The sequence below is a fragment of the Nansenia antarctica genome (genome assembly GCF_963989245.1).
Source record: "Nansenia antarctica genome assembly, chromosome: 2".
Lineage (NCBI taxonomy): Eukaryota > Metazoa > Chordata > Actinopteri > Argentiniformes > Microstomatidae > Nansenia > Nansenia antarctica.
Genome location: NC_137675.1, coordinates 42,955,855 through 42,973,895, shown reverse-complemented (window position 1 = coordinate 42,973,895; position 18,041 = coordinate 42,955,855). Strand labels below are relative to the sequence as shown.

At 47.5% G+C, this 18,041-nt stretch overlaps 1 protein-coding gene across 1 annotated transcript in view; it reads right to left on the bottom strand.

Annotated features, from left to right (window-relative positions):
• The window catches only part of taok2a (TAO kinase 2a), a gene marked incomplete at its 3' end in the record, with an annotated part of 69,387 nt that overhangs the window by 18,634 nt on the left and 32,712 nt on the right, over positions 1-18,041 (bottom strand). The window contains 5 exon segments of the mRNA XM_080524899.1: positions 784-1,020; positions 9,750-9,884; positions 10,323-10,529; positions 12,415-12,585; positions 15,424-15,505. Of these exon segments, the coding sequence (XP_080381025.1) occupies positions 784-1,020; positions 9,750-9,884; positions 10,323-10,529; positions 12,415-12,585; positions 15,424-15,505 (832 nt within the window).

Genomic DNA, 18,041 nt, shown 5'->3' with positions numbered 1-18,041 from the left:
CGTTAGACCCCTACTATTGAGCGACTGCTAGCCAGCGACATGGCTAATTTGTCTAGGTAACATCTTCTGAAGGCACGTCGTCGTCATGAACGGAACGTGCTTCACACAGGTTCAGAAAAAAGATCAGGAAAAAAAGTCTGATCTTGGTGCTGATTAGGTAGAAAGCTCAGTTGAAAAGCAGTGAAATGTGTTGGTGCAATCGCTCAACCCAGGAGCCCCTCCTCTCTCCAGACTACCAGTGGCCACCTGTACGTAATTGATGACGTCAATTGTAATGCCGTGTTATTCCCATGCATTAGGTGGCTCTCTACGCACCCCTGTTTAAGTGTAATTTGTCATGATATCCTGGTGCTGAAGTTCAAATGGATACCAATGCCTCAACCTGTATTTGCATGGAGCTCTCATGATAGAAAGTGGATTACTATATTATATTATTGCAAAGGTAATACAGGCCACTTCTTTCACCTCCCCACCTCGTATCTCTAACACCCCCCCATGCCTAATCCCTCACTCCTCTCTTTCGCCAGGATGGCCATTGATCTCTCATTCCTCTCTACCAGTACATCCCTCCCTTCCCTCTTACTCCGGTATCGTCTGCTGCTTCTTGCCCCACCGTCTTCCCCAAAGCTGTTCGTCTAGGTCTCGTCCTCTCTCCCTCCCACTCTCCCCTTTCACTCATCCATTCTTCACCTCCCACCCATCACTCCCTCTCCCTCCCTCACCTCTTTTTCCAGGATGGCCTGGTGTTTCTAGCCCTCAGTCCCTTATCTCTCCTCTCCTCACCTCTTTCTCCAGGATGGCCTGGTGTTTCTTGCTCAGTTTGTCCCCCTCCCCGGTGAAGCTGTTCCTCTGGTTCTCCAGCTCCTTGTCCAGCCTCAGCTGGTGCTCGTCCATCTCCGCCTTCAGCTTGTTCTCCAGGGCCATCAGCTGCTTCTGGTGCTGCCTCCTCATCCGCTTGTACCCTGACATCTGCTCCCGCAGCGCAGAGCCCTGCTCGTGCTCCTGGATCTGACGTGTCACCTGAGGGTGGAAGAAGAGAGAGGGGGGGGGGAAGAGAGAGGGAGGCAGAAGTTAGGAGCGAGTTTGAATGTTCTGGGATGTCGACAGATTTCCAGCAACGTTAATAATCGTCACCGAAACATTTTTATTACAAAAGCGTTTGGATTCCAGCACCGTCTCCCCAAAAAGAAACTCCACAGAAAAACAACAGTAAGTCTAAGACCCCCACCCCCAACCCCGTCCCACTCTCCGCACTCAGTGTTTCCCCTACCATTGCCTTGGGACCTCCCGCCCCCGCAAGAAAAATGTTCAATGTCAATTTGGTTCATGTTTTTTTTTTTTTTTTTATAATAATATTTTTCTCCCAGTTGTATATGGCCGAAATATGTTTATTATGTGGTCGAAATATGTTTATTCTGTGTCATTTGCCTAATTTATGTGCACCCTCATTTAATATGTTTCTCCTCTGTGCGTTTTGCTGCCACGCTTGTCCGCTTGTCTCCTCGTTTCACGAAGGGCGGGGCTCAGCTCCCTCCACACACACGCTCTGACGTGCTCATCTCAAACAAGCCATTCGTCTCTACTGTAAGTGCAAATAAAGGCCAACAATAATAGTTTTAGTAATGGACGGACGTAGACCCCAAACCTCTGACAAGCAGGCTAACTTCCCGCGTTTATTAAACGCACCCAACCCGAATCTGGCGATATGGACGATTTTAGACGCTTTTTAGGGGTGCTTGAGTATCCCTAAATTTCATCTCAGCACGACCTAAAAAAGAATAATCATTATTATTATTATCATTATTATTATTATTATTTTCTGAAATCATTCTAGCCCAATTACAGTCATGAATACACACTCCGGTCCAGTAGCCTACATACACGCACCTCGTTGGTCCGCAAGTAGTCTCGCGCTTCGCCCGGAGAATAATTGTTTAGCGCACGAGTGTGTGTGAGAGAGAGAGAGAGAGAGAGAGACAGATGAAGTAAGAAGTCAGCAGATGAAAGTAAGCAAAGTAAGTAACCGTAGCAAATATAATTTCTGAATTTCTGACAGAAAACATTGGTTCAAATTGTTCGTTATTATTGTGACCTAACTAGAAAGTGTCTGATTGTAGTTCCAAGGTGACTAGAAAGTGTCTAGTTCCATTGTGTGAATAGTGTTAACGAACTAGCAAGCTAGCTAGCTAGCTCAGAGGTGATTAGTAATAATAGATGGTAGTAGTAATAATACAATATGTCTTATTCTGCTAGAATTGGGCTTTATGGTAATAACATACAATAAAAAAGTGGATTGAAGCATTGGAACAAACCCTCACTCATTGGAAATGTCTGTTTTTCCATAGATGGACATAAGATTGTTTTTCAGGTGAGAGAGTCAAGTCAAAATGACATTATCTGACTGCATTGCCCACAGCAACCCAATATACAATTAGAATGATGTTATAAATTGATATGGATCAATGTATACCTCTTATTAGATTATACATATTCTGGTTGTTATGTTTGCCTTTCGGTGGACAGCAAAAGAGGGAGAGAGGAGGATAGAGAGGGAGAGGAGGAGGAGAGAGAGCAGGATGGAGTCAGCACACCAAAGAGACAGCAAGAACCAGGTGAGAAAGTGGACAGGTAGTCAAGACCACAAGTAGCCTTGAGAACCTATGGTTCTGGTGCAGCACCCTCAGCACCCCCCTTCATTACACTTGTAATAGGATGTCATAAACGTTTGACACACATGGCAATAAAAAAACATGAATCTTGAATTGGCAAAACATTTTTGCTATTTAAACATGTCAGCATGTCATCACTGACAGATGACAGGTAGATAATGAAAGGTAGTAAAAAAACTGGAAAATGATGTTGCCAGACTTGCAGACTTTTTAACCAGACCCTGTCACATATGTTTGTGTGTGATTGTCAGTGCAAAGAGGGAGAGAGGAGGATGGAGATGACAGAGAGAGAGAGAGAGAGAGAGAGAGAGAGAGAGAGAGAGAGAGAGAGAGAGAGAGAGAGAGAGTGAGAGAGCAAGAGCAGGAAGAACCAGGTGAGAAAGTGGACAGATAGTGAAGTCAAGATTGTTATAGTGTCAAAACAGTAAAACAATTAATAAAAAATAAGTGAAGGATTTGTGGCTCAACAATAAAGTCTATAAATTATTATATTTCAGTGTTTCCTCTATATGCATTTATTGGTGGCGGGCCGCCACAAATGAATTTCCTCCGCCACTAATTGATTCAGTCCACATCACAAGATGGCGGCGCGCTACTCAGCCTTTATTTATGTAAACCAGCTCCTTCCCTTCTTGTGATTTTTTAAAAGTGTTTTTTTTCTTTCCCTTTCCTAACACCAGGGGAGCCACCCCTCCTAAATTTCGTTGTTTGGTACCTGTACTGTAGCAATGACAATAAAGTCCATTCATTCATTCATTATGTCATTACAGTGTGGGCTTATTGGACACAGACATTCATCTTACCAAAGTGGATAATCTACAGTAGGGACGCGCGGCTCGGAGTGGCTTCAACGCTGGTGTTTTTTAGTGTTTTTAAGTACATTTGTATGTACATTTTTATTTTAGTACTTATAGGGAACGGTTGTGTAAATAGTACCTACAGCAGACTAGACTTACTAGAAGTTGGTGCGCAAAATGAGAGGACTGTAACAACGGAATTCTTGGAACAGCAGGGAATCCCATTCGAAATCGCTAGGTCGCCGGGTGAACAGTACTACGCTATCCCAACACTCAGGCGTAAACGCCGGCGGCGAGACCGTAAGCAACGCCGAGGACGAAGGGGGGGCCTGCTAGCGAGGCTAAGACGGAGCCCAGACAAACCTGCTTTGCCGAGTATTTTCCTTTCCAACGTCAGGTCCCTGACGAACAAGATGGATGAACTGAGACTACAAGTTGCCAAAAATAACATCGTGGGAGATAGCTGTGTGATTATTCTTACTGAAACCTGGCTAAATGACACTATCGTGGACTCCGCGGTTAGCTTGGAGGGACGGACATTACACCGGGCTGACCGAACGCAGCTCAGCGGCAAGTCGCGCGGGGGAGGGATCATAATATCGACGAAGGATAGCTGGTGCTTAAACACGAAAACTGTAAGTAGCCACTGCTCCCCAGACCTGGAATACTTGACTGTTAAATGCCGACCCACTTACCTCCCGAGGGAGTTTAACGCGGTGTTCATTACATGTGTTTACATTGCGCCTAGCGCGGACGGTAGCCTAGCATTGGCGCGGCTATATGACGTCATCAGTGGTCAACAAAGCACAGATCCACAGGCTATTCACATCATAGCAAGAGATTTCAATCATGTCGACCTGAAGGCAGTACTACCCAAGTTTTATCAGCATGTGAAATGTGCAACAAGAGGAGAAAAAACACTGGACAAGGTATACACCAACATCAAACGTGCTTACAAGGCTAGTCCTCTAGCTCATCTAGGCATGTCTGACCATGTGTCAATCCTCCTGATCTCTGCATACACTACCATGGGGAAAAGTGCTCCCATCACCACTAAGACTGTCAGAACCTGGCCAGAAGGGTCCGCTCCACTGCAGATCTGCCTAAATGACACCCCATGGCAGGAATATGAGCATGAGGACCTGGAACAGTACACGTCGTCGGTTCTGAACCACATAGTGAACTGCACCAACTCAGTCACCGTGGACAAACGGGTCCGGGTCTACCCCAACACGAAGCCATGGATGACTGGGAAGGTCCAAAAACTGATCAACGAGAGGGACAACGCCTTCTTCGCAGGGAAGAGCACACCGCTGTACAGCTCCACCAGGGCTAACCTAAAGCGCGGAATCAAAGCGGCCAAGGCAGAGCACAGAGAGAAGATTGAGGAATGCCTCCTGAGCAACGACTCCAGGCGGATGTGGCAGGGGGTTCAGCAGATGACAAACTTCAGAGCCAACAGGCTCACAGCCGCAGAGGACGACCCCCTGCTGGCGGGAAAGCTGAACACCTTCTACGCCCGGTTCGACGAGGGGCGAACGGAGGTAACCACAACACAAACACCACTCTCTCCAGCTCTCAGCAGCCTCACCCTCACAGAGCATGAAGTGAGACGCGTACTGAAGGCGGTGGACCCCAGGAAAGCCTCGGGGCCGGATGGCGTCCTGGGACGGGTGCTGAGGGACTGCGCCGACCAGCTGGCCGGGGTTTTCACCAACATCTTCAACCAGTCCCTGTCCCACCCTGCCTGAAAACCTCAACTATCATCCCAGTCCCGAAGAAAAGCACGGTGAGCTGCCTAAACGACTACCGCCCGGTGGCACTCACACCAATCATCATGAAGTGCTTCGAGAAACTAGTCCGGGCCCACATACTCACACGCCTCCCGCCCAACCTGGATCCATACCAGTTCGCCTACAGAGCCCACAGGTCCACAGAGGACGCCATCGCGACGACTCTCCACGCCACTCTATCCCACCTGGAGAGGGGAAACAGCTACGCGAGACTGCTCTTCGTGGACTTCAGCTCCGCCTTCAACACCATCCTTCCAGACAGGCTAGTGACCAAACTACTAGACCTGGGTCTATCACACTCTATATGTGCGTGGATCAAGGACTTCCTGACCGACCGCCCCCAGAGGGTGCGGGTGGGCCCCCACACCTCCACAGCCCTCAGACTCAGCACTGGGTCCCCCCAGGGCTGCGTGCTAAGCCCCATCCTCTACAACCTCTACACCTACGACTTCACCCCCGTCCACCCCAGCAACTCCATCGTAAAGTTTGCAGACGACACCACCGTGGTGGGATGCATCTCGGGGGGGGACGAGGCGGCGTACAGGGATGAGGTAGAGCAACTGAGCAAGCTGTGCAAGGTTAACAACCTGCTGCTGAACAAGTCAAAGACCCAGGAAATCATCGTAGACTTCAGGAGGAAAAAGTCCGAGATCCAGCCCCTGCTCATCGACGGAGAGAGCGTGGAGAGAGTCTCAACCCTCCGATTCCTGGGGATGCACATGCGGGATGACCTGACCTGGAAGGACAACACAAAAGCCACCATCAAGAGGGCACAACAGCGGCTATACACCCTGAGAGTCCTCAGGAAGGAACACAGCAAACAGGAGATACTGGTGACCTTCTACCGCGGCGCACTGGAGAGCATCCTCACCTACGGCATCTGCAACTGGTTCTCCAGCTGCACAACAGCGGAGAGAAATGCGCTACAGAGAGTCGTGAGAACAGCCCAGAAGATCACCGGCGCCCCCCTCCCCTCTCTGGAAGAGCTGTACAACACACGCTGTCTCAGGAAGGCCTCCAAGATCTCCAGGGACCCGACCCACCCTGGGTACGAACACTTTACCAGGCTGCCCTCGAAAAGGCGGTTCAGGACCCTGGCCGCAAGGACAAACAGACTGAAGAACAGCTTCTACCACAGGGCCGTCCAGGCCCTGAACACAGCAAAGACCTAAGTTCTGGGCCCTGGACAGTCTGGACGGATTGATGGCAGCTGCTGGCCTGAAAAAATCAGGTGTAGTGCTGAGGCACAAACATGTACATTTCAAGCCTGCAAACTGTGACACTTTAAATAAATGTGAAATAATACTATTGTGCAATATGACAACCCTAGTCGTCTATCTGTACAGTATAGTACAGTGGATAGTGTACATAGCCTTTATTTATGTAAACCAGCTCCTTCCCTTCTTGTGATTTTTTAAGTTTTTTTTTTTTTCTTCCTTTCCTAACACCAGGGGAGCCACCCCTCCTAAATTTCATTGTTTGGTACCTGTACTGTAGCAATGACAATAAAGTCCATTCATTCATTCATTCATTCATTCATTCTAAGTGCACGATTTCCCCCCCCCCCCCAAATAAATAAATAATCCACCTCTGAACATTTTAGCTGATTAAAATATGTGTGGTGGCCTGGGAAAACCCTTCACATGGTGGCATTTTGACATTTTCATTTTTTAATATTTCCATAAATTAGAAGTTCTCAGCTATTCATAACTGGTTGAATGACTGAGATAGCCCTTTATTTTAAAAAGTTATGAGCATTTTAATGTATCATGTCAAAAAAAGTGAAAGGTCATTACTACCCCTTTCTCCTCCGGGTCGGGGGAGGAGCCTATGCAGATCGTCCGGTCTCGTTTGTCTGCTTGTGATGCGGTGTTAGTCTGCTCGCCTCGTCGGTATGCGAGGGACAGATCCATTTGTGTGTCTTCTAGTTAAGATGTTATTACTTTATGCTTATTGTGAGCATCAGTAAACTGGCAATAACACAGGTGGAAGTATCGTCTGTCCTTTCACTCATGTGTGCGTGCGTTGCTTAACTGAGAATGAGACACGTTCAACGTGACGTTGTTTCTCTAGCAAATTACCCACCACAAAAACATAAAAATAAGTACTTTCTCTTTTGTTTTCTTAAAATGTTTATTCACCATAATGTAGTATGGAGTTCAAAATACTAGAATACCACATAATATCAAAATCGCCATAATCGCGATTTCCATCTATTTTTGCTTTTTGCCACAAACGAACGCCAGCGACATCCGACGGGTTTTCCCAGGCCACCACACATATATCTGATCCTAGATCAGCGCTATAATGGATGTTGACTAAAAGTGCACCTAAATCCACGCCCATCTCTCTCTAACCGCTGAACCAAAATCAGATTAATGACATTAAACATTCAGTTGACGACGTGACACAAGGGCTACTCCTGATTGGTCTAAATGTGAACCATCTGATCTAGCTAGCTAGGTGCACAAATAAGATATCACGTTAAATAACTTCGAAAAATTAAACGAAAACAGCGACAGATGGATGGATTTTTCAAGAAAAAAGATGTCCTAGACACTTCAAACATTGCTGAAGCTAGCAGTGGCTATGAGCGATCCGAAACTGAGTTACCGAACGGCGGAGGTACGGGTAAACACGGCTCATGTTGGTGTCCTCAAAGGTAAAAGTTGGTTTCATCATTGATAGCATTACCTTGCTGTTGTTGTTTACCGAATGCTCCATCTGACTGTCACACTGTGATTTTACTTGTGTAAACAGTTAATGAGTAACGTTAGCCGGTTTTGTGCGTGTACTGTCATGTAGGCCTACTTCGTATTGATCTTTCTCTGTGTGTGTGTGTGTGTGTGTGTGTGTGTGTGTGTGTGTGTGTAATGCGCGTTCCGCATGTTCCGCTGCAGCTGTAGGATATGTTGGTATTTGATCACCTTCTATATAAAATCACCTGCTTGGCTTTAATGACTTAACCGCTATTTAAGAAATTATAATTGTTGCCACCCTCTAGTCAGTGGTGTAGTCTAGTTTTTTCTAGTGGGTATACTGTGATTCTTCCCTCCCAGCCTCATATTGTTAATTTCCGAACGCCATAAAAATAAATCTGCGCTCCTTTCTATATATATCTAACATGACATGTTATAAGACTGATCTGTGCATGATTGTGCTGCATTTTGACATATTTCATGTCGCATCTTCCCCCTTTGATGGTATATGACGCTATAAGTCCCAATGGTCCAAAAGTCAAGCGCTTCGTAACACAGACAGGGTGAATTTTATCAATGAAAGTGAAAGTTCTGTCACAAAACGCTGTTACGTATCCTCGCACATTTTTAAGTGGGTATATGGAAATCCTTGGCTTTCCTAGTGGGTATACGGCGTAGTCCTGCGTATCACCTAGACTACACCACTGCCTCTAGTTTTTGGTGAAACTACGTCTTTGTTTTGAGCGCCAGTGCGCGGTTTATGCGCGTGCACGCGAAAAAGTCACATAATTGATATTATGATATTACAGAGATAACTTGTTCTGTTACTAATCTGTTACACTAATTGTGGGGGGGGGGGAGAAATTAACATTTCACAACAGGGGGGGGCGAGCGGGGGTGAGGAGAAATTAACATTTCACAACGGGGGGGGGGTGGAGGTGGAGGATCCATGCCACCCTCCCAAGGCAGCAAACCTAGGGGAAACACTGGATTTGGCTGAAACAGCGATGATCTGATCGTTTGCACCTCACGGCTACACGACTCCGCCGAATTCGTGAGCTGAGAAGGTGACGATACGATAACGCTGGGAAGGTGTTTCCGTATCGTATTTGGAGTCGTGTGGTTGACGATTGGGTGCGTTTTTCCAGAAAGTGACCCTCTTCCGGATGATTTTTTTTTATAAAAGGGCTGGCCGCATCTCGCTTTGCTATTTGCAATTCTAGCTCGCCTCTTGCGAAGGTAGCGCGTAGTAGAGGTGGAAGCACTCGTCAGTAGAGAACGAGGTGGAGGTTGTTTTTGTGCTTCCTGGTTTTCGTATCAACACGTGCATGCCCTGTGCGATGTAGTGACGTACTTCCAGGTCTACTTGCACCATGCCCTGTGTACCTGAATACCAGATTCCGTGTGGCCAGAGATCCTTTTGTGCGACGATGAGAAAACGCTTGTGTGGCCAGAGATTCAAATTGCGTTTCGTCGTCGTGTAGCTATACCCTGAACCAACAACGACAGAAGTCACTCTGTTTGCTATCTAATGTGCTGTGTTTTTACTGTTTACCGTCTGTGTGGGGGGACAGGGGGGGTGAAGGCTGTGTCTGTGTGGTGAGGGGGGGTGAAGACTGTGTCTGTGTGGGTGGACAGGGGGGGTGAAGAATGTGTGTGTGTGGGGGGTGAAGGCTGTGTCCGTGTGGGGGGTCAGGGGGGGTGAAGACTGTGTCTGTGTGGGGGGTGAAGGCTGTGTCTGTGTTATGGGTGAAGGCTGTGTCTGTGTGGGGGGTGAAGGCTGGTTCTCACCAGGGAGGCGGTCCTGATGGTGGCGAAGTGGTCTCTGTTGCGGTAGTAGGCCCGGCGCCGGGCGGTGGAGGAGGGCTGCTGCTGCTGCTGGTCCATCTCAGGCTGGTAGGGGTCGTCATAGATGTTGTCCTGCCCCTGAGAGACAGAGAGAAGGAGGGAGGGAGGGAGAGAAGGAGAGAGGGAGAGAGAGAGAGGGAGAAAGAGAGGGAGGGAGAGAGGGAGAGAGAGAGGGAGGGAGAGAGGGAGGGAGAGGGAGGGAGGGAGAGAGAGGGAGGAAGGGAAGGAGAGAGACGGAGAGAAGGAGGGAGGGAAAGAGAGAAGGAGGGAGAGAGAGAGGGGGAGAGAGAGAGAGAGGGAGGGAAGGAGAGAGGAGGGAGGGAAGGAGAGAGGAAGAGAAAGAGAGAGAGAGAAGGAGGGAGAGAAAAAGAGAGGGAGGGAGGGAGAGAGTGAGTGAGGGAAGGAAGGAGAGAGAGAGAGAGGGAGGGATGACGGAGTGTCATTTCAAGCCAAGAAAGACAACAGACCATCCATGATGGACACAAAAGCACACAGATGTTGTGGAGGTGTTCTTACGACGGGGCGGTGGATGATGGAGGAGTTGGAGGTGACGGTGTGCTCCCCCTCCTGCATCATGGCCATCTCTGCGCTGTCGTCCGAGGCGTCCGCCAGGCTGTTGACGGAGGAGCTCTGGGAGGAGGCGGAGATGGACATGGAGGGGACCGACTGGCTGCTCTCCATGCTGCTCACCGTGCCCGTACGCAGCAGGTACTGCTCCACCTCCTGGAGAGAGAGAGGGAGGGGGGAGAGAGAGAGAGAGAGAGAGATGGAGAGAGAGAGGAGGACACACAGAATGAAGACTTGGATCCAGGGTCACAATGATAGTGCAAACTAGGGTTGGGTATCAGTAGCTATCCAATTTTTTACACCGTTAAAACTGGCCCCAAATGTTACCGCGGTTTACGGTATTACCGCGGGATTAAACAAGATCAAAACATTGTAGATGCTTTGAGGGAGCCGCCATGGCAAATACTGTCCGGGCACGGGCAAAAAGCCCTCGCTGTGCAGATGCTAGCATTCTGGACAGATTCCGGAACATTCCTAAGTAAACTCTACCACAGATTAATGTCTGGGTTGTGTGCGAGCCGACTCAGGAATGTTCAGAATGGTAGTGTCAGCCGGACTCATTCTGGCAGCCCGGACAAATCTAGCTAGCTAGCCAGGTAGTTAGCTAGCTAGATAGTTTCAGTACATTCTAAAACACTAGCTACTAGGGATGCACGATATGCATTTTTTCCAACCGATACCGATGTTTACCCGCTTCTCGTGGCCGATAACCGATATGATAACCGATATTTTTTTTATTTATTTTTTCCTAGCACCAGGGGAGCCCCCCCTCCCAAATTTTGTTGTTTGGTACCTGTACTATATCAATGACAATAAAGACCATTCAGATATAATTTCACAGTTGATAACCTGAACCTGAGTTCATGCACACCTGAAGGTAAGAAAGGCTATGTAGTGAGCAAAGATTGATGATTTAATATTCCATAGTGATCTCACCAAATCTAACTTACATCACTATTGTTAACACAACAAAGAGAACACTTCTGACTCATCAAATGTTCATTTATTATTTCCTCTAACAAACAGAATCTGTTATAGACAGTGCACAATGCTTTTTTTAGCCAAGATCTGGCCTCCTTTTATGAAAACAAAAAAGGCTCACCTAAGCCTTCTCCAAACATGGTTTCAAAAGCCCCGCGGATGGCTGTCGCAGTATGCGAACCGGAGAACTCCTGCGCATGCAGCAGTGTCTTCTTCATATTGAAGTCCTCATCCAGCCACTGGGCCGTCAAACTAAGCATACTGACTGGACTAACGTCAGAAGTCCATATGTCCGTGGTAAAACTTATCTGGCTTACGCTAGTATCGATCAGACTATGGATGTGTGTGGCGACTGTATCATACATAGCAGGCAGGCACACGTCTGCAAAATAGCGGCGACTTGGGAGTGTATACCGGGGCTCTAAATGTGAAATTAGCTGGCGAAATCCTTTATCTTCTACTACAGAGAAAGGCTGGTCGTCGAGGGCCATCAACTCCATTATTTTTTCATTGATTGCTTGAGCCTTTGAGCTGTCTCGAGTGAACTTCCTGCAGTTTTCAAATGCGTGTTCAATAGGCACAGCAGCTTTTTTTTTCGCGGCTAGGCTACCTTGTTCTGCTACTACTACTAGTGCTTGATATTCCTTCCATACAGCGTGCTTGCAATGGTGAATCTTAAAGTGACTTATGAGATTCGTTGTGTTGTAACTCGTAGACCTTTGCCCTCCTCTCCGAACTTTTGTCGAACATGTATTGCAAATTGCAAACGCACTATCTGCCTCAGAAACTGTGAAGAATGTCCACACCGGGGAAGCTCTCATGTTTCGCTCTCGTCTCGTCTATACACTGCGTGCCTGTACGCAGGCGCAGCAGCATGAGCGCGGAAACTGGAAGCAGAAATATTTCCGGCTTCATATTATCGGCTAAATATCGGCTAAAATGTTATAAAACCGATAAATACCGATAAACATTAATTTCCCATTATCGGGCCGATAAATATCGGTGCCGATAATATCGTGCATCCCTACTAGCTACTTCGCCTCCCTCCCTCCCTCCTCACCTCCTCCTCCTCCCCTCCCTCTGGTGCGGGTCCGTTGAGCTGGGTCTCCTGGAACAGGATCTTCTTCATCTTGCGGTACTGCAGGTTGTCCAGCTCCCGCACGGCGTCCTTGGTCCGCGCAATCAGGTCCATCACCGCTGTCAGGGGCCGCTCGCGACACAGGAACCGATGCTGGAGGGGCGGAGATGGGGAGGGAGAGAGGGGAGGGAGAGAGGGGGGGAGAGAGAGAGAGAGAGAGAGAGAGAGGGAGAGAGAGAGAGAGGGAGAGAGGAAGAGAGAGAGAGAGAGAGAGAGAGGGAGAGGGAGAGGGAGAGGGAGAGAGGGAGAGGGGAAGAGAGAGAGAGAGGAAGAGAGGGAGAGAGAGAGGGAGTGAGAGAGAGAAATATGTGATTGCTATTTTGTACCTAAAACAGCTGCATAGAGTCTTGATGACCCGTAGACCAGAGGGTCCTGGGACACGTTTAAATCACTACCATAAGAGAGACACTCAAATGGTAAATAGACTGCAGTTTATATAGCGCCTTTCTCCAAAGCGCTTTTACAACGGCCTCTCATTCACCCATTCACACACTCATTCACACACCAATGGCGGCCAGCTACCATGCAAGGCGCCGGCACGCTCACTGGGAGCAATTTGGGGTTCAGTGTCTTGCCCCAAGGACACTTCGACATGTGGCCAGCCGGGTCTCGAAACGCCGATCTGCCGACCTTGAGATTGTTCGATGGCGGTTCTAGTAAGTAAGTAACGTTTATTTATATAGCACAAACTTTACAACGACAAACAGCCGCCCAAAGTGCTTAACAGATAAAAAGATAAAACATTGGTAAAAGAGAAAAGCAAGATAAAAAACAGTTAAAATACGCTAAAAACAAGGTGCAAAGCAGAAGTGCAAAAAGTGCAGTGTCGGGAGGCTCACCTCAGGTCAAAGGCCAGGAAGAAAAGATGTGTTTTAACTAGTTTCTTAAAAACCTTGATGCTCTGGGCGGATCTGATGTGGATGGGGAGACTATTCCAGAGCCTGGGGGCTGCTTTGGAAAAGGCTCTATCCCCTCTGGTTTTAAGTTGTCCTAGGGACCTCCAGAAGCAGATGGTCAGCTGACCTAAGGGCTCTGGATGGAGTGTGGTGGCGCAATAGGTCAGCCAAATACGGGGGTGCCCGTTAAGTACCTTAAAAACAATCAAAAGTTATTTAAAATCAATGGGGAAGCGGACGGGGAGCCAGTGGAGGGAAGCCAGGATTGGGGTAATATGGTCACGCTTCTTTGTACCGGTGAGTAGTCGAGCTGCAGCATTTTGAACTAGCTGCAGCAGACGGAGCAGGGACTGGTCAATGCCAACATACAATGAGTTGCAGTAATCCAGCCGGGTTGTAATGAAGGCATGGATCACCTTCTCTAAGTCCTTCTGAGGAAGATAGAGGCCCTTGTTTTGGTGAGGAGTCTGAGGTGGAAAAAGCTATTTTTCAGCACAGAGCAGACCTGCTTGGTAAATTTGAAGTCACTATCACTCCAAGATTTCTGACTGAGGAGCAGATGTTTGAGCCAAGGGGACCTAGGGCATCGACAGAAGGGCCTGGAAAAGTGTTGGCAAATAGAATTATCTCCGTCTTGCTCTCGTTTAGATAGAAGAAGTTTGCACTCAACCATGCTTTGATGTCAGTCAGGCAATTGAGCAATGGCTGAAGTGCAACCTTTCCTCTAGATTTTAATGGCAGATAGACCTGGACGTCGTCAGCATAACAGCGGAAGGACACGCCATGGTTTGCCAGGATAGGGCCTAGGGGCAGCATGTAAAGGAGAAATAGAAGGGGGCCCAGTATCGACCCTTGAGGAACCCCACAGGTTAGAGGGGCTCTACCTCCTGCGCCACAGCCAACTTAAGAAGAGTTAGGGATTCTGTTGTTCTGGACGTTACTTCAAACGTGTTTAGTTCATATGACCCGTGGGTTTTCAACAGCAACATGACGACCACATGTAGGTATGAATAACAGGGTTCCCACACCTTCTGAAACATCAAATTCAAGCACCTTTCAAGGACTTTCAAGACTCAATTCCCTCAAATTCAAGGACCCAACACGGCATTGTTTGAGACAGATCTAGATGAGAATTTATATAAGAGGAACTATCCGCTCACAGACAACAATTAAAAAGAGAGGCTTGAATGTAAAGGCTCGAACACTAGATGGTCTCTTGCCTTCTCTACCACAGCACAGCAAAACAATATATTGTGAAATATGTGTAAAGTTAAGCAATACAGAGACTTATTTACTAGTTGACGAGCTGAGTAAAACAATTTTGAATATATATCATTTTAGAGAGGGGGGAATTCAAACACTTTCAATGACCCATATCTATTTTCAAAAACGTTTAAGACCTTGATTTTATTTTCTCTAATTCACAAACTTTCAAGGATTTCAAGGACCCGTGGGAACCCTGTATCCACCAAAGTTGAATGCCCTGAATCACACAGGGGGCCGTATTGCCTGTCCCTGCCTCCACATCCATTCTGGATCAAACAATGACTGACTAGTGTGTGTGTGTGCGTGTCTGTGTAAAAAACAGATATGCTCTCTGGTGTGTGGACAGTCTCCAGTCAAAGAGTGATGACCGACACAGAATCCCATTTGTTCAAAACATTTAATCTGATTTTGAGTCGTATAGGGGGAAATCAGCCAGCTCGATCTGATCCTGGATCAGAGAAAAAAGAGTCAGGATCATTCTGATCCAGATTAAAGGTTTTGAAGAACCGGGTCCAGGAGATTGACCTCAATAAACTAACGACACCTGTCCCCTCTCTCCCTGGCCCTCTCCTCTCTCAGTCCCTCTCTCCCTGGCCCTCTCCTCTACCCACGTCCCTTCATCACCTCAGTCCCCTCTCTCCTTTCATACTAACAGACTGTTATATATATATTTGCACGGGCCTCTTATTTCACATCTAGTAGCTTTTGTATTGTGTGTGTGTGCGTGTGCGTGTGCATGTGCGTATGTGCGTGCGTGTTGCATCCTCACATTCAGCAGCACGTCCGAGGTGGGCCTGTCCTGGGGAATCTTCTGTAGGCAGGAGTCCACAAAGTTACGGAAATAATCTGACCTGCAGAGAGAGAGAGAGAGAGTTCAATTAGAGGGAGGGGGGAGAGAGAGAAAGTTAGAGGGTGACGCTTCGTGCACACCAGGGACCGTGACCCACCGTTCTGGCGCAACCTGGTGGGATGGGCTTGACGTACGTCAACGTGCGATGCAGACGCAACAACACAGCGGGGGAAGTTTGAACAAAAAAAAAAGTTTGATACAGCTACATGTTGATACATATGTAAGGTGAATAGTGAGTTAACATGTTTATTAGTTGTATCCCTTCCTTGTTGTAAAGCGTGTTGTTGTTCGCAATGCTATGCTATTGTTATGCTATGTTGTGCTATGAATGGTGTACTAGTTTTCACTGAATAAATCGCGATTTCTTTCAAAGAAGGTAGCAGGTGTGTATGTCCATGTCAAGGAGGAGGTACGACTTGTATGACAGTAGTGTGATTAGGACATAAGTTGAGGATATTAGTGTAGTTGTACTTGTGTAAAACGTGTTGTTGTTGAACATGTCTGTGACTGAGATAGACTAGATACTACGGAGGATGTTATCATAGTGTTTGTGGTGCTAACGGCGCCATCTTTGCTAGCCTGTGGAGACGCTATGATAGCATTAGCTCCACACGGATTTAACATAGTAGTAGACTAACAGTAGTAGACTACACTTGTAGTAGTAGTAGTAGTTGTATAAGGTGAATAGTGACTGGTTATTCAGTACCCAGTCTGGAGACTAGATAGAAAATGAGCTCCTACGTGGGTAACATCATCTCTTATAAGCCCAGGATACATGATAGCCTTTAGCTAGGCTAGCGAAGTTTCCCACAGAAGTGGGGGAAAAAACGTCAGATTAGATATATAAACGGGTTATTTTGATAAACCGGATACATTTTGTGAATATATATGGTTACTTTCTCGCCTGAAAACATATAAAAACTTCATAAAATGACATATTAACACTTGTAGAGCCAAATTAAAGATTTTCGCCAATGGCGGATTTTACATCTGAGGCGAAAGCTCTGGTCAAGAAACTACTTCCGGTTTACTTCCGGTTGTTTTGACGGATCCAACGCGACGCAAAAGCTGAAATATTTTGACTGATTGCCGCACCCTGACGGACAAGAAACGCAATGCAGAGCAACGCAACGGATCAACGCAACTGCCCCATTGAGATGAATGACTTCCGTGCAACGCAATGACCTGGTGTGCATGCAGCTTGAGAGAGAGGGGTTAATTTGAGGGTGAGAGAGAGAGAGAGAGGGATGGAGTTATGTTAGAGGGTGAGAGAGAGAGGGGTTAATTTGAGGGTGAGAGAGAGAGGTGAAAGACAGTAGGGATGGGTATTTACTATTTACATAGTTTGAGAACTCAAAAACAACAATGCGTGCTTAGCGGGAGGCTTAGCATGTATGGGGCAGACAGACAGAGAGGATAGAGAGAGGAGAGGATATATAGACAGAGAAGAGGATAGAGAGAGGAGAGGATAGAGTATAGACAGAGGAGAGGAGAGGATAGAGTATAGACAGAGGAGAGGATAGAGAGAGGAGAGGATATATAGACAGAGGAGAGGATAGAGAGAGGAGAGGAGAGTATAGACAGAGGAGAGGAGAGGATAGACAGAGGAGAGGAGAGGATAGAGTATAGACAGAGGAGAGGAGAGGATAGAGAGAGGAGAGGAGAGGATAGAGTATAGACAGAGGAGAGGAGAGGATAGAGTATAGACAGAGGAGAGGAGAGGATCGAGTATAGAAAGAGGAGAGGAGAGGATAGAGAGAGGAGATGACAGACAGAGGAGAGGAGAGGATAGCAGAGGAGAGGATAGACAGAGGAGAGGAAAGGATAGAGGAGTGGATAGAGAGAGCAGAGGGGAGAGAGGATAGAGAGAGCAGAGAGGAGAGGATAGAGAGAGCAGAGAGGAGAGGATAGAGAGCAGAGAGGAGAGGATAGAGAGAGCAGAGGGGAGAGAGGATAGAGAGAGCAGAGGGGAGAGGATAGAGAGAGCAGAGGGGAGAGGATAGAGAGAGCAGAGAGGAGAGGATAGAGAGAGCAGAGAGGAGAGGATAGAGAGAGCAGAGGAGAGGATAGAGAGAGCAGAGGGGAGAGGATAGAGAGAGCAGAGGGGAGAGAATAGAAAGAGCAGAGAGGAGAGGATAGAGAGCGCAGAGAGGAGAGGATAGAGGGGAGAGGATAGAGAGAGCAGAGAGGAGAGAAGAGGATAGAGAGAGCAGAGGGGAGAGGATAGAGAGAGCAGAGGATAGAGAGAGCAGAGGGGAGAGGATAGAGAGAGCAGAGGGGAGAGGATAGAGAGAGCAGAGGGGAGAGGATAGAGAGAGCAGAGGGGAGAGGAGAAAGTTGAGGCCTACTCAACAGCTCATCACCACTCTCTCTAACCCCTTTTAAGCTTCTTCTCTAAAACACTGGAGCTCCGAGTTACAAGTACTCAGGCCCATCCCTAAAAGAGTGAGTGAGAGTTTAATAAAGAAGAGAGAGAGAGAGAGAGCGTAATATCAATGAATGAGAGAGAAAGAGAGAGTGCAATATCAATGAATGAG